General features: G+C 40.6%; 2 protein-coding genes across 2 annotated transcripts in view; one reads left to right on the top strand and one right to left on the bottom strand.

The window, feature by feature from the left end:
- LOC116314069 (NACHT, LRR and PYD domains-containing protein 12-like) overlaps window positions 1–3411 on the top strand; it is a 40390-nt gene extending 36979 nt beyond the window's left edge. Inside the window, exons 9-11 of the mRNA XM_039607070.1 lie at window positions 2227–2400; window positions 2903–3077; window positions 3364–3411. Coding sequence (XP_039463004.1) covers window positions 2227–2400; window positions 2903–3077; window positions 3364–3411 — 397 coding nt within the window. The remainder of the gene's footprint in view (window positions 1–2226; window positions 2401–2902; window positions 3078–3363) is intronic.
- Window positions 3412–11304: 7893 nt separating this feature from the next.
- On the bottom strand, window positions 11305–12809 carry LOC120436301. The gene is made up of 3 exons (XM_039607069.1): window positions 12504–12809; window positions 11972–12254; window positions 11305–11736 (listed from the first exon to the last, which is right to left on the bottom strand). The coding sequence occupies exons 1-3, from the start codon at window positions 12776–12778 to the stop codon at window positions 11305–11307; spliced, it is 990 nt and encodes a 329-aa protein (XP_039463003.1). The 5' UTR covers window positions 12779–12809.
- Between the last annotated feature and the right edge of the window lie 14923 nt (window positions 12810–27732).

Here is a 27732-nt window from a genome sequence, read left to right as displayed (position 1 = left end):
CTAGAAAGGCTGAAGAAGTGGTGGTTTCGAGTTCCAAAGCAAAACTGTGTTTCTTCTGCCACAAGCCTGGCCATGTGGTTGCTGATTGTGTGAAACTGGCACTTAAGCGGAAAGTGCATCCAAAGGGAGGAAGGCCTGATTTTAAAGCAGTCAGTCGTGGTTCTCAAACTGACAAGGTTTTCAGGCCCAGCAAAGGACCACACTTGGGGCATAGTTGTTTACGGGGCTCCTGTGGTCAGTGTAAGGGGTCAACTAGCCCTGAGCTGCTGCTGGTTGACAATGTCCCAGTTCCTCAAAATGACCTGCAGGTGGATAGATCTTGTATAAAACCACCACTCAGACCTGCACCCCTTGCTAACAAACATGTCTGTGTTTCAGTAAAGCCTGCTAGCTGCCTGCTGGGTTCTCTACATGTGATGGTCCAAAGCCCTGGCTATCACATGGGACACTGTTTTGAGGGTCTGGGGCCACTCTCTGGCAATGTTGTGAACCCACTGAGATGGGGTTGGCAGTTCCCACAGGAAATGCCTAACCATTCCTATGGGGTTTGGTAGGTGGAAAGCCTACAGTTTTGGTGGTGCAACGGTTATGGGACTTTATTGTTTTGGTTATTGTAATCATTTGACAAACCACGGGTTTGTATTTATGGGAGGGGGTGTTACGGCCCTAGCAGGGCCTCATCCTGAAGGTGCCTGTGTGGGTGTGTCCTACAATCTCCCATCTGCCTGAGGTGCCACCTTTCTTTTGTGCAGCTGACTCTCGTCAGTAATTAAGAGTATTTAAGCACAGGGAAAGGTGAGCTCTGGGCCAGAGTGCCATTAGTGTGGTTGCAGCTAGTGAGCTGTGTTTTGTGGTTTGCAGCTAGTGAGCTGCGTGTCTGTGTTTGCAGCTGGTGAGCTGCTCTCTCTTTTTGACTTACTTTGTACTTTATTGACCAACGCTTGAGTTTTGTTTGTTTCTTTAAATGGTGATAGCGGCTTGTCCGTCTCTTAGTTAGCTTTATTAAAGTTTGTATTAAAACTATTTACTTTAACCATTTTGCCTTCTTGTCTCCTTTTTCTGACCCGGACACTTTTTGTTACTTCCCCTCACCGCCTAGACCCCTCAGGGGAACGTAACAGCAGGTCCTCACTGAGTTCCTTTGTCTTAGCCATGACTGTCCACAAACCACCTGCAGAGAGCTGCTCTTTTTCACCTGTTGAGTTGATTAAAACAGCTATTCCCAATTAATCAGGGTAATTAGGATGCTTTAGAACAGCTTTGACTATTTGGAATGGATGGAACTTTGGATTTTCCCAGAGACTGTGACAGTTTGTGAAGGGTATGAATAATTCAGGACATGATACTTTTTGCTCAAATGTAAATAAAAGCTGAGAAATATTTTTTTTTTCCCACAATGATGCATCTTGTACATCATCTTATTATCTTGCTAGTTGAATAAAAGTAACTTTAAGTTAAAATTTGGCAGGGGTATGAATAATTATGGGCTTAACTGTGTGTGTGTGTGTGTGTGTGTGTATATGTGTATGTGTGTGTGTATATATATATAGAGATATATAGATATATATATAGAGATATATAGATATATCTATAGAGATATATAGATATATCTATAGAGATATATAGATATATCTATAGAGATATATAGATATATCTATAGAGATATATAGATATATCTATAGAGATATATAGATATATCTATAGAGATATATAGATATATCTATAGAGAGAGAGAGAGAGAGAGAGGTGGGTGGTTTCTTTGTCGGTTGCAGTTGCCCCTGCAACTGAGATGACTGACCTTGCCGACCATACATACAATACACAAACTTGTTTGGGGAGACAGGAATGTGTAATGTGTAACACAAAAGGGCAGATCAGGAGAAAAAAGAATTTCTGCTCCAACTGATCCCCAAAGGAGTTGGCATGAGGAGAAGACAAAAAACTTCAGCACATAGAGGACAAATATCATCACACCATAAAAACACAAGACAAGCAACATGGGGGAGTATGCCAATGTGCACAGCTGCATCTTGGACGCTGCTTTCTCGCTAATATTGTAGTGTGTTGCCTTACTCTGTTGACAACTTGAGCTGACTACTGTTGTCCATTGGGAATTGTCTCTTATAAATAAAGTTAAATGAAATTGAATGGATGGAAATTGAAAGATGTTATTGTATCTGACAAACACAAAATCATAGCTCACAGATGGAGTTTGTGTGTTTTCAGTCTGTCAGGCTGTTTGGTCACAGCAGACGGCTGTACTTTTCTGGCCTCAGCTCTGAGCTCCAACCCCTCCCATCTGAAAGAGCTAGACCTGAGCTACAATCATCCAGGAGACTCAGGAATAAAGCTGCTGTCGTCTGGACTGAAGAATCCACGCTGGAGACTCAAGACTCTCAGGTATGGGGAAGAGTGTCTGATAGAACAGGAAGAGAGTACTTTAACATATTTATTGTGGATCGGCTGTGAATGTAGAGAACAGTTAACAAAAAGCCTCGGCATAAGCTGAGAATGATTTTGTTGAACAAAATGTGCTTTGCTGCTAATCATCCACAGCAGTTCACTTAGCATAGTGTTGTTAGCTACTGTGCTGTTAAATCTTTGTATATATAAATAAAATATTCAAGGATCAGTGTTTGCTGCCTTCTTCACATATTTAGGTTTGTATTACCACAGTCAGAGATGCTGCTGTTGTTCATTTTATTATTTTTAACATTGTAGCCAACAACAGTTGCAATTTAATTTTTATTGTTATATTTTGATGGAACAGAATATATATTTGAAAATGAATGATTTTCTAATTCTCTGCTTGTCTTCACTAAGTTGTCAGTAATCAGACAATAACTCAGACCGGAAGTAATCTTAATGACAAATGATTTTTCCCCTCCCCTCCTCCTCCCAGGGTGGAGCCTGCTGGAGTCCCATGGTTAAAACCAGGTCTGAGGAAGTGTAAGTGTGTTTTTAATGTGATTTATAAAAACAAAGCAGCACACATCCAACCATCTTTTGTCAGGGTGCCTGGGTTGTTGACCCAGTGTTTTCAGTTAAGCTTCGTCACCATTGAGTTTTCTATTCCCGTTTCCTGTTTTACTGTCTTAGTTATCTTTCTGTGTGCATTATGTTCTGTTCCACTTCCTATGTATTGTTAGTTAGATTAAGTTCAGCTGTGTACTCACCTGTTTCTTATCATCCTCATTATTCAGTGTATTTAATCCGTCAGTTCTCCTCAGTTCCCTGTCTTGTCACAGTCTAATCCATGTGTGTGTTACCCAGTTCAGTTTAAGTCAGCTTATGTTCTGTCCATCCATTCCTTACAATACGCACCATCTACATTCACAATCTGCCAGCGAATCCTGCACTTAGGTCCCCTCTTCTCTCTCACCACACCACACCATGATGCTGACAGAATGACGAGACTCGTGCTGCGAAGACACGATATGAACGCAGTGGACCTCGAATTATACCAGTCACAGCAGGCCGCTTTCTTCTTTCTGGAAAGAAAGCTGGGGTTAATCTGTCGCTTATGCTCCAACATGAGCATGTCTTTGAGGGGACTCATCTGGCTCTGGAGAGTCCTTGAAGGCACTGCAGTCCTCCACCTGCTGCCTCGCCTGCACGCAAGCCTTAGTCATGGGGAATGGGCGTCAGCCTCTGACCTCCGGCTGCTCGGTCCTCAAGCGTCCACCTACTGCCTCACTCACCAGCACTCCCACCTTGTCGTGGCATCTCATCGTGATGGAGGTTACATCATTTAGCAGGTCTGCTGTTTCTGTCAAGAGGAGGCAAAGCTCCCGCTGCTGCCGCTGCTCTCGCAAGCTGCAATATCTGGTGGTGAGTGAGTCAGACATTTTTCCTCGTTTTCACCATGAGCCAAAGACTCCTCCTCACCATAGACCAAATACCGTTTCTTCTACTAAAAAAGCCAGTGATTGGTTATTGTCAACCTGTGGTGGACTGTCAAAAAAATTTTAATTACCACCCTGCACCCATAAAACTGTTTTGCCATTTTAGGCTTCACAAAGGACATTCTTAAGTCCAGATCTGATCACTTCTCTCATCCTGTCTCCATGCCAAGACCTGTCTCCCAGCCCCAAGACCTGTCTCTCAGACTGCTCCTGTTCGCAGTGCCGTTAGGGCCCAGCCAGTCCCTGTACCACTCCCCGGGCAGATAGCGCTCAGCATTTCCCCACACCCTTGCCAGTTCCTCGGGTAGGGGCAACTGACGTCCAGCCGTCACCCATGCCTGCTCCCAGGGCAAGGACAGCTGAGACCCAGTCCACTCCAGCACCCATACCTGTTCCCTGGGCTTGGGTGACTGATGTCCAGCCAGCTCCTGCACCTGTCCCTGCACCTAAGGTGAGGGAAGCCACTCAACCTATCCCTGCATCCATACTTGTTTCTCGAGTTGGGACGGCTAGGGTCAATTCCTAGGCCAATTCCTCCACCTGTTCCGGTGCCAAGTCTCCACCAGAGGTTTCCCACCTGCGGGTCCTGCTTTTTCTCCACTGGAGAGCTTTGCCAAACCACACCACCAGCAACCTTCCCACCTGTTAAAGGTGTCCCATCACCTCTGCTGGTCCACAGTGGAGCATCGCGGGTGCTGCCGCTGGCCACACGACCACCCACCTGAACTGATTTGTCTTTGGCACTGGCCACACAGTTGCCCACTCGAACTGATCCATCTTACGCACTGTCCATGCGGTCATCCACCCAAATTGAGTCATCTTAGCAACTGGCCACGCAGCCGCTCATTTATTTTTAACTCATTATCCAGGATATTTAAGTCATCAGTTTTCCTCAGTTACTTGTCTTGTCCTCTAATCTGCATGTGTGTTTTCTGGTTCAGTTCAGTCCACCACTCATTCAGTTTCAGTCAGTTTATGTTCTGTCCGTCCAGTCCTTGCAATAAACACCATCCACATCCTCAATCTGGCTGCAAGTCCTGCATTTGGGTCCTCTCTTCTCTCTCACCACACCTCAACAATGACATCTTCAAACTGTCACATCACTGATTTACATCTCTGATGTCAGTATTCATCATCAAAGTGTTAATCAATGAACAGATGATGGATCAATAACTGCAGTTGGATTGTGTTTGTTCTCTCCATCAGATTCCTGTCAACTCGCAATCGACACAAACACAGTAAATAGAAACCTCAAACTGTCTGACAACAACAGGAAGGTGACACATAATATTATGGAGGTTCAGTCATATCCTGATCATCCAGACAGATTTGATGTTTGGCCTCAGCTGCTATGTAGTAATGAAATAACTGGTCGCTGTTACTGGGAGGTCGAGTGGAAAGGAAACATTTCTATATCAGTGAGTTACAGAAGAATCGGAAGGAAAGGAAACAATGATGACTGTTGGTTTGGACTCAATGATCATTCCTGGAGTCTGCACTGCACTGATGGTGGTCCTCAGTTTGTCTGTCACAATTGCAGATCCACAACCATCCCCCCCTCCTCTTCCTACTCCTCCTCTATCTCTAACAGAGTAGCAGTGTATGTGGACTGTCCTGCTGGCACTTTGTCCTTCTACAAAGTCTCATCTGGCACTCTGATCCGCCTCCACACCTTCAACACCACATTCACTGAACCTGTTTATCCTGGATTTTTATTGTCTTTTCATGGTGCCTCAGTGTGTCTGTGCTGAGTTGAGTGTAAAGAGTGTCCTCCTGTTAGAGAAATACTCTGACTGTTGAACAGATCAGTCTGTACATGTCTGTGTCTTTGACTCAGAAACGCATTTTAAGGTTAATGGATTCAATGAGTTGATGTTTTAAACTGTTCTAAATGATTCCTTGTAAACTTCTTCCTCTTCACTCCTTTAAAGATGAAAGCTACAATTATTCCAGGATCCATTTTTAGGAATATTTTAATATGCCTGAATAGCACTGCATATGCTGTGTTTCACCTTAGTTTGAATAAAACATGAAAACTATCACAAAGGGCCCTGGAGTAGAATCTGGTGGATTTTGGTGATATACATTAGATTTGTTTTGATGCTAATTTTTTTTTAAAGCTGTTTCTTTGTTATGATATCAGATCTGAATTTTATAAAATGCTGCATCAAAAACAAAGACAGATGTGTTGATGTCCACAAATGACAATGACATTGCTCAGTTTGAGCTAATGTTTAATATCATTCCTTTTTTCATGACTTTTTTGATCACCATCATATTTTACTGTTTCTATGTGAATTTTAGCTTAGAGCTTATTTTTATTGTATGCATATCTCTAATGCAGCCACAGCAAAACAGCTGCCAGATGTCATGGTCCTGGGTCTGGTGACCCAGTGCTTATGTTTTGATTATTTATTAATATTTAATCTTCTTTGATTTAATGTTTTTCATAGTTTAGTCCTTTGTATTTCTAGCTTCCTAAGGCTATGTCTACACTAATCCGGATAAATTTCAAAACATTTTCGTCTGAAAACACTACGCGTCCACACTTGTGTTTTTAATCATTTCCGAACAGTTGTTCGTCAACACTGAAACGCCTGAAACGCTTATGTTCCTGTTTTACGCATGCGTGAAATGTATGATGATTCGACCTGTGTTATTTCTGCCTGCCGTTTATTTACTTTCCGGCTCTTTGAAACATCACAGCAAAATGTCAAGGAAAAGCACTGAGTTTTTTAAATGGACTGACAATGAGGTGGAGTTGTTGCTGCGAGTAACACAAAAGTGCAAAGTTGCAAAACCGATTGAGAATTACAGAATTTGAAGAAAAGCTATCTGAAGCATGTACAAACTGATATTAATCTTTAATAGGGCTGTCAAAATTGAGAGCAAACAAAATAACTACTGTATAATGCCCTCTGCTATCTTAGTTTAATTAGTCACATGACTGCATCACATGACTAAACTGTGTCATCGTTTCCGAAAGCCTGCGGTTACGCTGTCCACACTGCAACAACGTTTTCAAATGTATCCGCTTTGGAGAAAGGTTACTTTTTGGAAAATAAAAAACTAAGGAAAAACTAAGAGTTAAATAATCCACATCAGTGCTGTTTTCAGTCACTTAATGGAAAAGGAGAATGAGGAGATTGTGCCATCTACTGGTAAGAGTGAGTCAGCTGCTGAAGACTTAGTGTCAAAATAAGGAAATAAACAGCATATTCATACAGAAACTTATAAACACCAGTTTGTATGTTGTGAAAAATAAAAAGGAAGAAGACAGCATTATTAAATTGAGATTGCACCTTTAATTTGGTTTCTAAGCTCAGGAGACTTTGAAGTGCTCTCTGAAGGAGTGCAGCGTTGATTTGGAAAGTGATGAGGACAAAAGTATTGTTCAGATCTTCCTTTAGAATTTAAGATAATTTTCATCCAAATGGGACAAAGTAACCGTTCCCTGGGTCCAGTGGCGGTCCTAGCCTGTTTGGTGCCCTGGGCGAACACCCCCCCCCACCCCCCCCCCCCCACCCCACACACACACACATACACATATGAAGAGAGAGAGAGTATGCATAGTATGCAAACGGCTACTAAACAGACATCATAATTCGTCATACAATGAGAACAGGACAAATCAACAATCAACAAACTGACTAATTAATATTATATTATTGTATATATTGTTTGGAGTTTAGTCTGTTACTGTTACTATTTTTACCATTTCTTCTTGGAGGAACTGTAACCCACATAATTACCTTAGGAATTAAGAAAGTATTCTGATTCTTAATGTTTCAGGATACATGACCTGCCATTATCCAATGACACATCTGCTTACCTGTATCTTTTGCTCGTTTCTCTTTGTAGGAGCCAGAATTAAATGTATTGAATTTTAATGATCACTGGGTTTTCATTTGCAAATGGGCGATAGAAAACCGATCAGTGCCTATGCCATTCCCAATATGTGCTGGCATGATGTCGTGGCAGCATGAGTACGAACAATTTTTTTTTTTGCCGATGCCCGTGATGCCGCCCCCCCATCACGATGCCGCCCCGGGCAACCGCCCGTGTCGCCCGTATCTAAAACCGCTACTGCCTGGGTCACTCTGAGGAACCACTTCCATTTCTCTGGTGCATTAATGACAGAGCCCTCCTCTGTCACAGCGTGACACTTCCTCCTCCATGTTTGACTGCTGATGTCACACACTGTGGAACCATCCTTTCGCCTACTTGATGGCATACAAAGATCCTCCATGATGAACTGAAAATTTCAAATTTTGATTCCTAATACTGTTCAGCTGTTGCTCATGAGGGTATGATACCACACTGTGTTCCAAAACTGCTTTTATACAGACAGAGGAGGTTGTATATAATGCAGAAAAGTTGGAACACCTGTAGGAATTAGTAGCACCAGCTTTCAAGGCTTGATCAACCTCCTGTGCTGTAGAACAGCTTTAAATTGTTAACCCATTTCAGTGTGCCTCAAAAGACCTTTTTGTATAATTCTGAAATGTACATTATGTTTCAGTTTTGGGTACCCTTATGTTTTTTTTAAAACCTCTCGTAGTTCAACACTTACCTTTGTACCATTTCAAGCTAGTCATTGGATTTGAACAACTTGAAATGCAACAAATAACTGGAAAAATTGGGGTATTCTTGAGAAACAAAAGTTTCTCAAAGGTTTAATTTTTGCTTCTGATGGTGGTGTTCTTAATGTCTTTTTTCTACAGATTTCTGTTATTTTTGAAAAGTTCTTTCTGAATTTTGTGTCCAGCAACATGTTAGCAAATATTAGTCTCAGACCCAACAAAAGGCTGCATAGTCATTGGCTGACCTATCTAGGAAGCTTTGAATTGTGACAGTACCAAATCCATAATGGCTATTTACATAATTTCATTTATCTGCACTCATTTCATCCACAGAACAGCATCTTCAATAACAAAGTCTGAATAAAGTCAGGTGTTGATGCTGCTCATTGATTGGATGGTTGGTTTCACCTCTGCTCTCAGTCTTTACTGCACAGGTGAAGGTAGAAAGTGTGACTGGATCTATAGTTAATAAATAATTAAATAAAAACATTTTAAATAAAGTAAACCGTATGACTGTGTCAGAGCTAAACTGTGATCAGTGTGTTCACACAGTCCCTTTCACTGGTCCTGCTTCAGCATTCAACCATTCACTTTTCTACATAAGTGCTCTAGCTAACAGTAGCATACATTCATACTCTGATGGATGGATCAGAGAGCAACTACAGGTTCGTATCTTGCCCAAGAATATTTGGCTGATAACAAGGAGAATTTAGTTCCACATTGATGAAGGCACTGAGTGAACACATAATGTGAGGGTCTGTTCAGTTAAATATTTCTCTGCCTACAGATGATAATTAAGGGATCAAAGTGTCACAGTTTGATGCTTGAAAAGCTCCTGGACTGGTTCGGCCCTGGTCGCTTTTATAAGGGTTACCGGCAAATTCCCTTGTCTGTGGAGTTCAAGGAAAAAACAACCTTCTCCACTCCGTACAGTTTGTACCAATTTGTCACACTTTCATTTGGTTTGCTCAGAGCCCCTGCCTCTTTTCAGTGCCTAATGGAATGGGTGCTGCATATGCTGCCACCTACTTAAATGACGTCATCATCCACAGTGTCACCTGTGCAGAGCATATGCAACTGGTGGTTGCAGGCGGGGCTCACAGCCAACCTGAAGAAGTATGCAGTCCAATGGACGGAGGTACAGTATTTGGGTTGCTGCATTGGGGGGGGGGTGTGGCAGGGTGTGATTTATGGCTCAGCTGCAGGGGAGGGGTGGAGCAATGAGTTCAGGATGTGGTGTCAGGGGACGCTGACTCACAGACCTCACCTCCATCATCAAATCATGTCAACCCTTTTAAGGATGGTGCCAGGACCAGAGGAGAGAGAGCAGTATGTTAGCTGAAAAGCTGCTCAGTGTGTCAAGCTCATAATCAATAAAGTGCATAGCAAAGTGCAACGCCGTGTGTGTGGGTCCTCATTCGTGTCCCACACAGAAATGATGGCACTGAAATGTATTTGTTTTAAATTAATCTGATCTGAATTATAATCTGTATAATTTAAGTATAACCTTTATAATCTGAATTAAAGTGTGAATCAAACCTGAATTGTCAGCCTTTATTTAGCTCTGTTAAATAACATGTTGTTACTGTTGATGCGTCACAAAGATCAGGTGTAGTGCAAACTGAAGGTATGCTGCATGCAGTTACTAGTTTTTCTAGTTTGCTGATGGGAAGTTCCGCGGAAGAACGTTTCTTGACATAAAAAACATAATAAAAATACCTACCCTAAGGCAACTAATTACCTTAATTCTTTGTAATTTGATGAATGTAAAAGTTGGAGCTTATTAGAACTTTGCTTTTGACTTTTACCTTTTACAGTTTTTCTCAATTGGTTTGGCTCATTTCTTGAAACCGAGATGACATTCTCAAAACCATAAGGTCATTTGGCCAAACAGTCTTACAGTGCTGCCCAACATTATAGCTCACTAGCAAAATCAAATATCTTTCCCCAAACTCTTCGTCCATGCTTCAAAAGCAGATTCCTTTCCCATATAAAAGGTCAGTACAGTCAAAATAGCACAGATCCTTCTCAATTGCCTTGGCACATGCGCATTCATTTAGTGCTTTTGTCAGAATAACCTGGATGGTTTAGCACAACACCATGGATCCCCTGCAAAAGCTCATATCTCTCCCAAAAGAGTTTATCCATGTGTCAAAAGTAAATATCCTTCCCATATAAATAGTCAATGCCCCAAAATGCATTATACCTTTGGCATTGTTTAAGCACTGCAAGTCAAAATGCTTAGACGTTTTTGTCACTGAGGCACAGGTCTAGCAACAGAATACCACTATGAATAAAACCAAAAGATTTTACAGTAAAATCAGCCTCCAATAAACCACTCATACTCAAGGAAACTGTAAACATTTTTATTCGTACAAAGAAATGTTAACATTAGAGAACATACTGTGAAAAGAAAACATATACAGGATTCTGTAAATGTGAACAGTTATAAACACAAACAAAAAACAAAAAAAACAAAAAAACCTCTAGCCTACCATACTGTAAATAAAGTTTCAGAACTATAGTACAGTAATATTTTCAGTGGTCACCATTGTCACCCTCTCTTTCCTGGCCACCATCCTCATCCTCCTGGCCATCGACGCTGCTCTCTGTCAGGCCATAAATTCTCATCCACATCATAACGGATATTTTCTCGTGCGATGCAGCGAGGGAAGAAAACGGCGTGAATGTCTCAACCATCCCTACATTGATCCCCTGTGATGTCCTCACATGCAGCATCCATTGCATGCAGCAGGGCCCTCTGGTCTTGAGCCTGATGCTCATACACCCTCCACCTCCAAGCTGAAAAAAACTCCTCAATTGGATTTAGGAAAGGAGAGTAAGGTGGAAGAAACTCCATTAGCATCCGGGATGGGTGGTGAACCAGGTTCTGATGCGTGGGCATGGTGGAAGTTCACATTATCCCACACAATGACATAATGTGGTAGCTGAGGTCCTTCTACACCTCTCTCATTTTCTGGGATCAGATCAGTATAAAGGTGGTCCAAAAAATTGAGGAGCTTTTGTGTATTGTAGGGCCCTAAACTGGGAATGTGTGTGGCCACACCTCTTTCTGATATAGCGGCACACATTGTTATATTTGCTCCTCGCTGGCCTGGGACATCCACAGTGGCTCGGTGGCCAATGATGTTACGGCCACGCCTTCGACCTTTGGCCAGGTTGAAGCCAGCTTCATCAACGAACACTAGGATGTGAGGGGTTTCGATGCCTTCTAATGCCATTATTCTCTACAATAGAATAGAAATAAATCTAATCAGTCAAGTAGAGACAGATACTGCAGGGAGGATCTAAAGTACTGTACAAACAGGGAGTGGAAAACTGAAGACAATTTCTAGGCAAAATGCTCTAGTCACACAAAGCTGGATTCTGAAGGTGAAAAGGATAACGCAAAACAAAAAAACAGTGGTAACCATGTCTTACTGTAATAGTGTTACAATGATAGACAACCAGTAGTTGACTTACATGCACATACTGGTACCGCAGCCCTTTCACTCTGTCAGAGTTTCTCTCAAATGGTACCCTGTAAATCTGTTTCATGGTCATCTGATGTTTCTTCAATACCCGGTCTATTGTGGAGATGCTGATAGAGTTTATATTTTGGAACATTACATTGTCTAGCAGGATTGCATTACGAATCTGTCTCAGTGTGATGGCATTATTTGCAATGACCATGTTGCATATTTCTCGTTCTTGTTGTTCATTTAGAAGTTTTCTTCTGCCACCCACTTGAGGCTGTCGTCCAATCCTAGACATACAAGTCACAGGTCAACACTGTAAATTTGTTACAAAATGAGTTACCAATGTAATTGTACTGCTGTCTTATGGTACTAGAAGTGTGATGCACTGCACAGTGACTGGAATACTATTCACAGTATTTTCTCCATTTTTCTGTCTTTGTCATTTTTATAGTATCATATAACATCACATGACGATATTACAGTACTCTAGGCCTACACACACCAACACTGAATAGTTCAATAGCATAGTTCTGTACCTGTTTTCCCTGCGAAAGGTTTGGATGATGGAGGAGACTGTAGACCGAGGCACATTAGGCTGCACTCGGCGACCTGCCTCTGCCATTGTGAGGCGATGGTTTATAACGTGGTCAATAAGGGTGGCCCGGATTTCATCTGGGACATCATGGTGCCTCCGTGCTCCTCGGCCTCTTCCCCCTATTCCTCCACGCATTCTCACTCCTCCTCTTCCTCTTCTTCTTCCTCCTCTTCCTCGAGCAGGAAGTTGCTGTTGTACTTGGCGAGGTGCTTCCATGTTCACACTGCAAATGAAACTGGCCCCGGGCCAAGCTCTGTCTATATACTTTTGGCAGCAGTCATAATCATAGACATCTGAACAACCTGTTTGATTGGTCATCTGAGATGTGGGAAACTGCTCCTTCGTTAGTTCTAATTTCACCTGATTGATTGTCAAGTACTGTCATAACTTTATCAAATGTTCCAAGATATTCTTTCATGGTATTATATCTTTGACTAATTTTGACAGTTGAACAGACAATTGTGCATATGATGACTTACACAATGAAACCATGCTGATATGTTTTGGAGTGAGTGACCATTTCACTGAAAAATCAACTAATCAGTTTAGATCGGCAAGATCTATTTATTTGGAAAATGTGCTAAATGTGGGCTCATTGTGCTAACTGTAGCTACTTGTACATAATCATTTGAAAAGAAGCACAGAGTCACTTGAGACATGTACTAAAGCATTTGCAATTTGATTAAACCAATGAAAAATGACATTCTGTTGTGAACAATTGCAAGGTGGTTTGGAGATTTGTCCATGTTATTTTGAGAATGTCATCTCGGTTTCAGGAAATGAGCCAAACCAATCGAGAAAAACTGTAATATATATTAAAAAAGGGGAGGGGCACAGGTTGTACTTGATTCCCAGACCGGCCGCTCTCAGTAGTGGTGTGCGGATCGATACTGACACATCGATTCCTCCAATACCAGTAATTTATGTTCTAGAATCAATTCTCATAGTAAAATATCTATATTTTAGTAATTTGGGGTAAATTTGTAGTTTATCATTAACAGGAACACAGTGGAAAGAATATATATTATTCAGATTGTCTGCATTGGAAGGAACTACTTCCTCTTCCGCCCATGTGCAAAGTACGGCTGTATAAATGCGTTGCAGCCCCTTGGCGTGCGCACTCATAACAATAGCTGAGCGTAAACAGAGTCATATGTGGACGTATTTTAACTCCACAAACAGCCAAGATGCGTTTTTGCGATACATGTGGCAAGACAGTGAGGTGTTGTGGCAACACCACTAACCTCGTCAAACACCCCAGAGTAAATCATATCACCGAATATGACAAGCTTATGTTGAGGCAAACTGAAGAGGAGGAGAGGGACAGCCAGGCAACGTGTTCAAATAGTGCACAACTTTAGGTTTTTTATTTCTATATGATGATTTTGCATTATAAAGCGATAAGAACAAGTAGTCTGATGTCCTGTAATCATTATGAAGCTATAATTTGAAAAACAATAAAACATTAAGTTTTTGTACAAAGTATCAGTATCGGATCAGTATCGTCGATACCATCCTGAATTTTACTTGGTATCGGATGGGAAAGGAAATCAATGGTATCGCACAGCACTAGCTCTCAGCCGTGCGATGATTACATGCTCATCCAACTGAGCTAATCCTGTGCTCAACTGCATTTAATCATCAAAATTGAAGAAGGCATAGAGAGGGGATAGCCTAACATATGAAACAGGAAATGACTGCCGTGTATTGTATTTATTTTAACTGTATTCTGATTACCACCTATTTAAATGGTAACTGAAACGTTACCTGTCTCTATAGCTCAGGGGTTCCCAAACTTTTTTTGCTAGGCCCCCTTTTATCTACAAGAAAAACTTATTGTGTTGTGTTTAGTTTTACTCTTCCAGTGTGACGTCATTATGTTAACTTGTGTCAGCTGTTTCCCCATGTGTTTCCACTTCCCCTGATCACCTCATGTGTACTTTTAGTCTGTGTGTGTTCATTCATTCCTTGTCCAAGCGCCTGTTACTTTACCTTGTCTTCATGTCATCCTTCCAACATTATGAATTCATGCCAAGTTTCTACATAAACATCCATGTTCCAGGGTTTTGTTATGTTTAGCTCACCCAGTTTAGTTTACGATTTAGTTATTAGTTTGTATTTCTAAGCCCATCCTTTAATAAACATCGTTTTTCAGTTGGGTCCACCTTCACTTCTTACAGTCTGCCTCAGCCAGACTGTCACAAAAACACAAACAACTGTGGGATACTGTTTGTCCATGATTTGAACTGGGGGAACAAATTGTGGCAGGATCAGCCTAATATTATTTGCATCCCACTGTAACTTTACTGTATAAAGAGCTAACATTGCCAAATTTTCATTATAAGAAGTGTTTGTGAACTAAAAATTTAAAAAGTGACATACCGTTTGCCCGTCATTTGGACAGCCCAGCGTGTGCTCCCGATGCAGGGGAAACTAATTCTGTTGCAGAGACCTACCTTGGCTCCAGTTGTGCAGGTGAAGACAAAGGCGAGATAAGTGTCATCATATTTTCCAGTCTTTGGTTTGGAAGGAAGTTGGTTTGGAAGCAAATTTGGTGATGCTTCACGTTTCTGTGGGATCCCGATCAAAAAACCTGTCCATCATGCTAGCAGTGTCCAAGCATTCTTTTTTTTCTTTTTTTAAATTCATACCGTGCGCCCCCACAACACTTTGGAAACCACTGCTATAGCTGATGTTATTCCAGGGATGGACATATGAAGGATTTTATTTACTTTTTAACTGATCTCCAGTACTAACAGCAGGTAAAGTGAAGCTAACACAGCCTGTTTTGGTTTCCAGAGTTAGAGTACATTCATCAAATTAAAGTGTCTCTCATAAGTTGAAAAGATGTTATCCCAGAGTTTGTGAAGCATCACTCCTAGAATAGGGCCCTGGTCAAATATGACTCCAAGATTCCCCCACAGATTAACCGGAAGCCATGGTAATTCATTCCAGAGTAAACATCTAGTTAGATATCATATTTCTAAGATTTTTAGGGTCAAGCACAAAAATCTGAGTTTTATCTGTATTTAGAAGCAGGAAATCATTCTCATCTTTATGTCTTTACGACATTCCTGAAGGTTATCTAATGTGTGTGTCTGATCTGATTTAATGGATAGATACTCTTTTTTCTGGACAGGAAATTATAGTTTCTTTGCCCTCCACACAGCCAGTCTATGACATCATTAAGTACCATTATATTTGTCCATAAGTGAAAGCCTCTGCTTCTTCAGTTTTGATTTCAAACCAGGTGTCATCTACATGTCTAAACCAGTGGATATATGCTGTGTCTTTGAAAGAGCCTACAGCTTTAATTTCCTCTTCCTCCTGAAGGTTGGCTGTAGTAGGGGACACCTAGTTACTTTTGCCTGTAGAAATGTTTGTTGTGTTTGTGGTGATAAGGAAGAGGTCTAACAGGGTGCAAATCTAAAGGGGGGTGAAGCTGAGTCTTCCATGTAAGGAGCTGTCTCTCTGTAGACACTTTCTGATGGTGGCGGCTGCCTCAGTTGTGAAGTGTGAGCTGATAGTTTAAAATGTGGACCTTGCTAATGAAGTCCATGGAGAGTGATGAGTAGTGTTTCCCATAAGTAGAATTTGGGGTTTATAAAGTCATATTATTTTGTCATTATATTGAACTTATAACTGAAAAAAGTATAAACATGAACCGTTATCACCTTATTATCATGTCATTGATGTTTTATTCCAAACAGATCAGTGTTGGATGTATGTGGCCGAGACACTAAAACCTTAACATAAAGAAATTAATGTGATGTGATACATAACTGCGTTCACAGTTTCTTCTGGTAAAATCATTTTCTTGTGTTTTTATTGAAAGATCATGGAAGAAACAGTAGAACAACCACCAACCAAATCATCAGCAGGTAGGAAATCTATGGTTTGTCTGATGAGATGTATGGATGTACATGAAGTAGATTCCCTTTTTGTAATGTTTTTTTTAGAAAAAAATGTTACAAAGATATTCTGACATTTGTTAGAAAAAAATGTCAGAACATTTACACATCATTATGTATATGCTTGCCTTTAAAACAAACAGTTTCTATCATTATAAGTACATCAAAATCAAATGTTTCGAAACATGTCTTAATCTTTTTTTTTTGAACCCACACACCCTAAAATTCAGTATTTGAACATGAGATAAAGTTTTAATTCAACAGATTTAGAGTATTTTTCACATGATTTAGATTGAGAAGCATGTTTGTGTCTCTTTCTTCTTCCTGTAGAGGAGGAGCTTGCCAGCGTGCGGTCAGCCTTTGTTTGGAGGGTGTCAACAGAAGTCCTCACACAGCTCCTTGAAGCTCTTGTAATTGACGGTGTTTTAAATGAACTGGAGAAAGAATCGATACTGGAGAGGAACCCAGCCAGAGCAGACAAGGCACGTTGCTTCATTGATACAGTGAGGAAGAAAGGGGACAAAGCCTGCAGGATAATGATCAGACATCTTCAGAGTATAGATCTCTCTCTTTTTTCTCAGCTGCGTTTAAACTCTGATCCATCTGCTCAGCAAGGTGAGGTCATGTATCTCTATGAGAATGGTCACCACCAGTTTGTTGCGATGTAAAAGTGTGAAACTTCAGAATTCATTGTAAGAAAAGGGGAGGAAAAGATCTTCACTCTACAACATATGTTTGGATTTGTTAAAGGGCTGCAAAAATATTTTCCAACGGACATGGAGGAGTTTTGGTAATCATCATAAACCTATGAAACTACTTAGAAGATTTGATGTGAGCTGTATTTAATTAATCACCAGTCTTCTTTACTTGTTAAAACAATGCAAAGTGATTGCCTTAAAAAAAGAAAAGCCATAGTCATTTGACCTGAGTGCTTTAAGGAAAAAAACAGAAAACAAAATGCCATTTTTATATAGAATAATGTAAAGCATTTTTTTTTTTTTTTTTTTTGTGGCCAGAAAAGGTTTACATTATCTGTCTCCTTTCTAATTTACAGCAGGAATTATATTTGAATACTGAATCTCTGTCAGGTGCTTCTTTTAAATGGTGAACATAGCAGTAAGGGTACATTATAACACTTGAACATTGTACTTTTTGGTAACAAAGTTTTTTCTTTTGTTTTTTTTCTGTTTTTTCTTTCTTTTTAAAAAAAAAAAAAAAATTCAGATGTTCTTCAGGATTTTCAGCCTAAATTCAAGTCTAATCTGAAGAGGAAGTTCCAGTGTGTGTTTGAGGGGATTGCTAAAGCAGGAAACCCAACCCTTCTGAATCAAATCTACACAGAGCTCTACATCACAGAGGGAGGGACTGCAGAGGTCAATGATGAACATGAGGTCAGGCAAATTGAAACAGTATACAGGAAACCAGACAGGCCAGAAGCAAAAATCAGACAAGAAGACATCTTTAAAGATTCACCTGGAAGAGATAAACCAATCAGAACAGTGCTGACAAAGGGAGTGGCTGGCATTGGGAAAACAGTCTTAACACAAAAGTTCATTCTTGACTGGGCTGAAGACAAAGCCAACCAGGACATCCAGTTTATATTTCCATTTACTTTCAGAGAGCTGAATATGTTGGAAGAGGAAAAGTTCAGCTTGGTGGAACTTGTTCATCACTTCTTTACTGAAACCAAAGAAGCAGGAATCTGCAGCTTTGAAGACTTCCAGGTTGTGTTCATCTTTGATGGTCTGGATGAGTGTCGACCTCCTCTGAACTTCCACAAAACTACAATCCTAACTGACCCTTGCAAGTCCACCTCAGTGGACGTACTGCTAATAAACCTCATCAGGGGGAACCTGCTTCCTTCTGCTCACATCTGGATAACCACACGTCCTGCAGCAGCCAGTCAGATCCCTCCATACTGTGTTGGCATGGCGACAGAGATCAGAGGGTTCACTGACCCACAGAAGGAGGAGTACTTCAAAGATGAGGAACAGGCCAGCAGGATCATCTCCCACATCAAGACATCACGAAGTCTCCACATCATGTGCCACATCCCAGTCTTCTGCTGGATCACTGCTACAGTTCTGGAGGATGTGCTGGAAACCAGAGAGGGAGGACAGCTGCCCAAGAACCTGACTGAGATGTACATCCACTTCCTGGTGGTTCAGGCCAAACTGAAGAAGGTCAAGTATGATGGAGGAGCTGAGACAGATCCACACTGGAGTCCAGAGAGCAGAAAGATGATTGAGTCTCTGGGAAAACTGGCTTTTGATCAGTTGCAGAAAGAAAACTTGATCTTCTATGAATCAGACCTGACAGAGTGTGGCATCGATATCAGAGCAGCCCCAGTGTACTCAGGAGTGTTCACACAGATCTTTAAAGAGGAGAGTGGACTGTACCAGAACAAGGTGTTCTGCTTCATCCATCTGAGTGTTCAGGAGTTTCTGGCTGCTCTTCATGTCCATCTGACCTTCATCAACTCTGCAGTCAATCTGCTGGAAGAACAACAGACAACCTCCTGGTGGTCAAAATTTATTAATGCACCAAAACTACAGCATGTCCACCAGAGTGCTGTGGACAAGGCCTTACAGAGTCCAAATGGACACCTGGACTTGTTCCTCCGCTTCCTCCTGGGTCTTTCACTGCAGACCAATCAGACTCTCCTAAGAGGTCTTCTAACACAGACAGGAAGTAGCTCACAGACCAATCAGAAAATAGTCAAATTCATCAAGGAGAAGCTCAGTGAGAATTTGTCTGCAGAGAAAAGCATTACTCTGTTCCACTGTCTGAATGAACTGAACAATCTTTCTCTAGTGGAGGAGATCCAACAGTGCCTGACTTCAGGAAGTCTCTCCACTGGTAAACTGTCTCCTGGTCAGTGGTCAGCTCTGGTCTTCATCTTACTGTCATCAGAAAAAGATCTGGATGTGTTTGACCTGAAGAAATACTCTGCTTCAGAGGAGGCTCTTCTGAGGCTGCTGCCAGTGGTCAAAGCCTCCAACAAAGCTCTGTAAGTACAATTGTACTCATCCATTTAACATCCAGTTGTGTCAGTAACTTATTTCTGACACATTTATTTGGCAAACAACAGCTTTTACTTGGGTGGCGGGTCGTGCATTAAACAAAGCATTTCCATTGTGACTTAGTAATAATCAAATTATTTGAATTACTCAGTGAATCATTGCAGCCATAGAATCATCCTTAGTTACACTATTTTAAGCTTGGATTTCTGGGTGCTTCTTTGGATGTACTGAGCATTGCTTCTTCACTCACCTCTTTCCACTCTGTGTGTTCATGCACCACTGTTGAATGTAACTTACTAATAAACTCCCTACAAAATCTGTCTGCTACACTGTGCCTTGGTCTTCGACATTGTGATTTTTTTTTTTTGTTTTGTTTTTGGCCTGTCCTCTCCCCTCACTCCAAACTGGTTGAAGCAGATTGTCCAGCACCTCAGTTTATCCTCAATCTGAAACTAGCTGTTTTAGCTATTTAACCTTTAAACACACCTTCCCTCGTCATCCCTCCTATTGTTGCCATAAAATTTAATCTTGAATTTAAAAATAAACAACCAAATAAAAAAACAACAACAACAAACAACCTAAGTCCGAATTCATGGCACCAAATTCTTAAGGTTTTGTCAGCCTTTGCTGATAAACTGCACCACAGTCTAAAACAGGCTTTCTCATCATTATTATTTGTTACTTTTGTAAGCTTAATTAGAAGTTAAGCATTGATCTCAGCCTGTAGTTCAACACCATTGAAAGAATAATAATTTACTAACAGCTTATAAAACACATGATGGGCAGACTTTTCTTCAGTGTGTTGCATACCTATTTTGTAGATTTATGCATGTATATTGTCTTCCTGTTCATCTTAGACACACATAGAACAGCTCTTTTTGTTGCAATTGGATCTAGAACACAATTCAAATCAGGCAACATCTCCTAACCTGGATGATTTGTAAAGTGGATTCTAGGAAGCAGAGTTAAAAATCGGCTTGAACTGCTTGTACAATAATAGCTGTCCTTTATGATAGCCTTGGTTGCCCCACATTGGTAGCCATGAAGGTGGCTCTCTCCTTGGGCAAGAAGACCATCCAGTCTCACAGTTTTTTCCCCTTGTTGGCTGATGATGTTCATTTAGTTTGTTTTTTTAGCTGACTTATAGTCATTCTCATCATTGTCTTCAAATTACAGACTCCTGACTGCTGCTATAGATTACCCAGCTTAGCAGGTGACCCATTGTTTTGAAAGTTGAGTCGTGACTCCAGTGCCTGGGACTGAGTCTGCTCAAGACCATTTCCCGTGTGTCATTCTCCTCATTTCCCCCTCCCTTCCTGTCTTCTCTATCCTATACAGTGAAGACAAAAGTGAATACCTCAAGTTCTGAAAACTCTTCCCTGTCATTATCTTCCACATGATCTCTCTCATCTAAAATCACCAATATTCTCTGAGTAGAGAATCTTCTGCCAATCTTGAGTGATAAGGATCCATGTGGTTAAAGTTATTTATTTGGTGCTTGTGTGTGTGTGTGTGTGTGTGTGTGTGTGTGTGTGTGTGTCTGATTTGCATCTGGGATAGAGTGTGAAAAATTTGCGGCTGTCAAAATTACATCAAGGCTAGAAGTAAACTTGCACTTAGTTGCCTGTTTCATCATCCTTGACAACTCATTCACCAAGGTTCAGAAAATGCAGCAGAACAGCACAAAGTATGTCTTACTGGATAGCTGCAATAACCACAATGTTACCTATCTTTGGTATTTCCTTACAGCATGAGCGTAATATTTACTGATCAGAGTCATCGTCTGTAACATTTGCCTGCTATGAAAGTACGTGCTGACCACTGCCATATTTCAGTATCCGGGTCTAAAATGTAAAAATGAATCTGAGAAGATTAAATATCCAATCATGACTCTGAAATTATGTTTCTACTAGATTTGCAGTTTGTTTTTATTTCTTCTGAATTAGAAGGTGGAGGAGGTGGAGCTTACAAGGAGTAAGTGCTAATATAGAAGGACAGGTGTGTTTTAATGAAGCTATTTAATTAACCATTAATGGTATTGCATGCTGGCATTTAAAACATTTGTTTCATTTGAGTGATTTAATTTATTTATTTGTTTCTTTGTTTGATTTTTCAGACTGAGTCACTGTAACCTCTCAGAGAGAAGCCATGATGCTCTGTCTTCAGTTCTCAACTCCCAGTCCTCTTGTCTGAAAGAGCTGGACCTGAGTAACAATGACATACAGGATTCAGGAGTGAAGCTTTTGTCTGTTGCACTGCAGAATCCACATTGTACACTAGAAACTCTCAGGTCAGGATCCAAAAGTCGTCACTGCTGATCATTTAAAGTCTGAATCACATTATTCTATAAACAACTGAACATTTTAGAATTGGCAAGTGACCTTTTACTTACCTTTGGATGGCTTAGTAGCTTTTTAATTACTGTTTGAAGATTTTTTACAGTCACATTTGCTGTTTAATTGGTAAAAGAGAAGTATTCTTTGGTTCATGTTTTCTGTGGTATGTTTTGTTTGACACACAGATGAGCAGGCCATTTCTTTCACAGCAGTCAATGCAGCCAACAAGATGCCTGCTCCTTTCAGTTGTTCTGCTCACTGTATCGCTAATTCCCAATTTATCCAGACAGCAATGATATAGGTCCTTATGGTGCTGTTAATAGTGAGGACAGCCAGGTGGTCAGAGATGGGTTGGAAGGCCAGAATAATATTCAAAGCCTGAGTATCCACGAAAGAGCTAACTTCTCATTTCTCATTTTCCAGAGTAGAAAAGAGTCAGTGTCCCATCAATGGCAAGTATGTTAGAAATCATAGTGCCAGGTCCACAAATACATCATTCAGATTTTGCTACAATCCAAATATTCAATTTGATGAGTTTGTGAGCATGTTGAGCTCTTTTTCCACATTGACTGGTTTGGATATTTATTGTGGCAACTTTTTTTTTCTGCATTTTTGGTCTAAAGTTTCAGTCTATGGCCAGTAATTCTCTTTATACGACACTGTGGGGTTCCCAGTGCTGACACAGTGGCTCCTCCCGATGTGCAAGATTGATCAGATGACTTAGATGTCATTTCTTGCCAAGCTTCTCCAGTTTCCTGGTTCTGGTCACCTAAGTGGGGTGGACCCATCCCTCGTTTCATGCATGGGATGAAAACCGTTTCCAAATTAAATAGTATGGTGTCTACTGGGCATCAATTAAAATGCATATTCTATGCTATTTAATAATCTCCATATCCATATTTCAGGAAACACATGATTGAAATTTCTTTCTTTTACATGTGTAGAGAGATATTGGTTCATAGCTTGTTTCTTTGGTGGCGTGTTTTGTTTTTCATTTATTTTACATTTTATTCAATTTCATTGTAATCGGATCCTGTGAGAATATGCCTTCATGTCTGCAGGACCTCCATCAATCAAAGCTTCAGTTTCATGTTTGTATTCATTTTTAGAGAGCTGTTTATTCGTATATCCGACTTTGATTTATGCTATTTTCTTGTTCGGATTTATCAGAAGGTCAGATTTAGCATTGCCAGCTGAAAAACAAAACAAAACAAAAGTAAAACTGGGCAACTATTGTTGCGTTTCAAGGAGAGAAGTATTTAATATGCCAGAAGTTGTGAAAATACAACATGGAAAAAAAAAAAAAATATATATATATATATATATATATATGTATATATATATATATATATATATATAAGACTGCTTAATAAATTCAAAATGTAAATATAATAAAACAAGGAAACATTTTCTGTATCAGTCCTTGCAGTGAAAGTGAAACAGATAAAGGGCTCTCCTGTCTGCCAAGATACTGGTCCAGGTTATTCATTTATCATCCATAGTCAGTCGCCATGGTGTAGACCAGTCTGTAAGTGACTATGGCTAACGAGTAAATAGTGTTAAAAAATTAAAACTAGTGCATGTGATCACTCTTATTTTATTTGCCTGTTTGCTTTCAGACCGCAACACACACAGATATTGACACAACACTCACAAGCATCAACAGAGGCCTGCAACAATTTATTGCAACAATGGTTGTTTGGGTTTAGCGCGAACAAGCTGCATCAAATTTTGCATCCATTCTAATGTCCGTTGGTCACCAGGTCTGTCAATTTCCCATTGAACAGCCGTGTGCTTCTCCAAGATCTTTTCCATATCGCATTCAATAAGCACAGTCTAAGTGCTCACAGCTCTCCCCATCACTTTGATCATAGTGGCTAGCCTTGTAGGGTTTTGAATGGCCATGACCGCTTTCTTTAATCTTTGATAAGCCAGCTCTGATCAGCAAGAACCGTGTTATCATGGTTCTGAATAGGTGTAAATCTTCTGTGCCCTTAATCAACAGTCCCGCCAGACACATGACGCACCACTGCTGCAACCTATTCATCGTGTATCCAGCAGGAAACATCCCTCCAGGACAATCGAGTTCTCCCGAACCCAGGCTTCTCATTGTGAGAAGGGTGTCAATTGTGTTGAAGGACGAATTGATCAAATCCATATTGTTTAGGTTTTAGAGGAGAAGACTGAGAGACTCTCTGAGGGTTAAAGTTACATGAGACTAGACAAGGACATGAGAAGCCAAGCAAGAAAGATAGGGAGAGGGAGAGAGATGCGACCGCCTCCATCAAGAGCCCAGAGTAAGCAAATGTTAGTAAATAATATTACTAACATTTTGTAATCTCTGAACTGTTATTCCATGGCAAATCACTAATTTAGAAATCCCAGGCCCTGCCCATAGTACTGCAATACCACTTTGATCTTGTTTGAATACTAGCTACAGCAGTCGGGTGCTACAACAGCTACAGTCCAGTTGCATGATCTCTACTGAAATCTAACACTGGAAAAAATATATTATTTGCTTGCTGAGGGTGTGATAGTTACTACTAGGAGAGTTTATTTTCAGGAGGGCAGATGTAATCATAACGTGTGTGTAATTGGAACATCAAAGCTGTTATTGCAGTGCCAAAACTTTACCTTAGTCCTAAAACTCTTCCCTCAGTCCTCAGGCTGAGTGTTTAGAGGTGAGCTCACCCTATTGTTCCTCAATAACAGTGTATTCATGAAACAAAGCAGAAATGAGCTAAGCTTCTTTTTCTCATCACTGCGTTCAACATGGTACAGAAACACAGTAACTGCGGTGACTCGTGATCTGCCGGTAAATAACGTTCAGTGTTCTGCACATTGTACAGGTCGGTTGTTCCACACAGATTTCAGGTTTATATGCTGGAACAGTTTGTGATAATGAAGTTCTACTTTGGATAAACCTTGCACTACACCTGCATCCTTAAAGGAATTTTTTTCAGAATTCAAAACTGCTTTCATTAATCCAACCCTAAATTGAATAAGCTTTAAAAATAAAAAATAATGGATGAACTTTACTTAGAAACATCCTTAACATGGGAATTGATGGGAAAACAAAAACCGTGGGAATTGTCTTTTATAAATAAAGATAAATTAATAAATAAATTAAATTGAATGGATAAAATGTATAATAGATGTTATTGTATCTGACAAACAGAAAATCATTGCTCACAGATGGATTGTTGTTTTCTGTGTCTGCAGTCTGTCAGGCTGTCTGATCACAGAGAAAGGCTGTACCTACATGGCTTCAGCTTTGAGCTCAAACCCCTCCCATCTGAGAGAGCTGGACCTCAGCTACAATCATCCAGGAGACTCAGGACTGAAGCTACTGTCGGCTGGACTGAAGGATCCACGCTGGAGACTGGACACTCTGAGGTATGGCGAGAATGTTTGCCAGAGAAGGAAGTCTTGAAGCCTCTGCAGCTCTAACAATTAACTAGAAGCAAGTGACATATATCTCAGTATATTTAAATGTGTGAGATATTTTTCTTCCTTTGATACTGATTAGAATTAGATTATTCTCTGTATAGACAGGCCAAGGACATACTGTATTTATGCTAGATTAAAATAAACACTGGAACCAGGGTAAACTGTTAGCCTAGCTTCATCAAAAGAAAAAAAAAATCGTTATTTTACAATGAAAGCTGTGGTAGAAGCTGTCAACTACAGGGAGATGTTTTCTGTACAGTTAAAGAAATGTGTGTTTGGTTGGTGAGAGACAAGCTGATTGGACGGTGTGAACATGTCAGGATTGGTAGCTTTTTGAATTGCTAGTGGATGATATTGCTGCTGTTGGTTATTCTCAAATTAAGGATTTAGATTAAGGATTATAGACTTCAGACGAAGGAACGGTGGTAGTCGTACTGACTGATAGCCTGTATAGGTCCGGACCGGTACCCTGCCTGTTTCTGTGCAGAAAGTGTTGCTTCCTTCTGGAAAGTGCGTCTGAAGACCTGATGAAGAAAGTGAAGAAAACATCAAAGACCGAGGAGAAGAAACTGGCAGAGGCAGTTTTTCATAGTGATCTCTGTACAGGAAACATGGCCTAAGATGAAGTTAGATTTACTTTTCCATGGGTACGCTGAAGTGAAACATCACAGGCTTGATGCTGCTGGTGGAGTATCTGCAACATTTATTAAACCAAACATCACATACAGGGAAGTGAGTAAAGCAGATGATCCAGAGCACCTGGCATTAGAAGTATGGTTAGGTAGGGGGGCTCTAGCTGTAATAGACTATTATAATCCTTGTAAAAATAAAAAATAAAAACTTCAAGTTCACTGTGTGGAAACATGAACATCTGGGGAGGAGAAAGAACAGATGGAAATGGTGAGGTGGTAGAGAAGCTAATAGACTGTCAAGAATATCTGAGATAGTGGCCACTATGTACCTAAAAAAAGTGTTGGCAATATTAAGTGTGTGTGTTTCCCATGCTGTATGTCCACAGTTACAATGACAGTACCACTGACAGAAGTATGAACAGGTTTAGATAGACTGAAACCACATGTTGTCTGAGAAACAAGGCTGTGAATCATTTCAGTCTGTGTGACAGAGAGGCAGACAGGAGCAGCTAACATTTGGAAATGGCAGCTTAACCTGTTCCTAACCAAAGGGCTTTCCTGGCTCATATTTCTCTGCAATTAAAAACTCCGTGTAAACAATCTTGATATCAAAATAATGCCAGCACTTGTGAGATTTCCATCAGAGGTGTAAATTTGCAGCAGATGTTACTGTGTCAAAGTTACTGAGGCTGGAATAAAGAAAAAGCAAGTAGATTTTTTTGTCGCCTAATTTATGTGTTTATTTTTTGACGTATAACCCTTTTAAAAATAGGCTTTAGTCAGCATTTTATTGTAGAAATTCAGTAATCAACATATAAACATACTGTCACGGATTGCCGGGGCAAGCCGTGTGGAAATTACTTAGGACCAGGAAGCGGCAGCTCAAGTGCAGGTGAGTATTTATTAATGATGGACATCCAAACAACGAGGCACTGGGAACATGAAACTAGAACCTAAACTGGGTTAACTAACAAAACAAACCAGAAACGAAAATGCAGGGAGGTCCGGGGAAATCACACATGGAGAGACGCAGGGAGATTGAGGGGAAACAACACAGACGAACCAGCAACAAGGACGAGTGAACACACACAATAAATACACACCAGTAATCAGGGGGATGGGAAACAGGAGGGAACACACCTGGGAGACATAACAGCTGACGAGGTGGGGGAACGTAAACAGGACACACTGACATAAGACACAGACCGTCACAATAAAACAGGAACTACACATACAAGGACACACACGGGCCGAACAGAGTAAACACTAAACAGAAGAAGAACAGAACCAAAATCACACTAAATAGAAAAACACAAAACGCTGGGTCAAACGGACCCAGGATCATGACACATCATGTGCAAAGATTTATGTTTCTAAAGTGAAACAGTGAGAAATTACAACACTGTTAATACATAAACATCCAGGTGTTGTACCAGAAGTCCGATTTTGGCACACACTGGACACCATTTGTAAGTTGAATAAGTATTAAAGGGCAGAAATCATTTAATTTTATTAACATACCTTAAAATGCTTGTTTTGTGAATAATTTGATTGATTGACACATCTTTTTAATCGTTTGAGCCAAAAGACTCACTGTAACCATGTCACTTCAACCAATCAAAAGTTGCTAGGCCTGACTACAAGTGGGCCCAGATTTACGGCATATGGTATCTATCCAGTCACATGTTTGTATCTGACTCTAAAATGGCAGTTGTTGACAGACGTGGCTCTAATGTGGCTAGTTAGCCAGGGTAGCTGCTGATAATCATGGCGCTATCAGCTACCGGTGAAAATAACGGAAGAAACCAGGGCGGCAAG

Source organism: Oreochromis aureus, linkage group 23, assembly GCF_013358895.1.
Source record: "Oreochromis aureus strain Israel breed Guangdong linkage group 23, ZZ_aureus, whole genome shotgun sequence".
Classification (NCBI taxonomy): Eukaryota; Metazoa; Chordata; class Actinopteri; order Cichliformes; family Cichlidae; genus Oreochromis; species Oreochromis aureus.
This window is presented reverse-complemented; position numbering and strand designations above follow the sequence as displayed.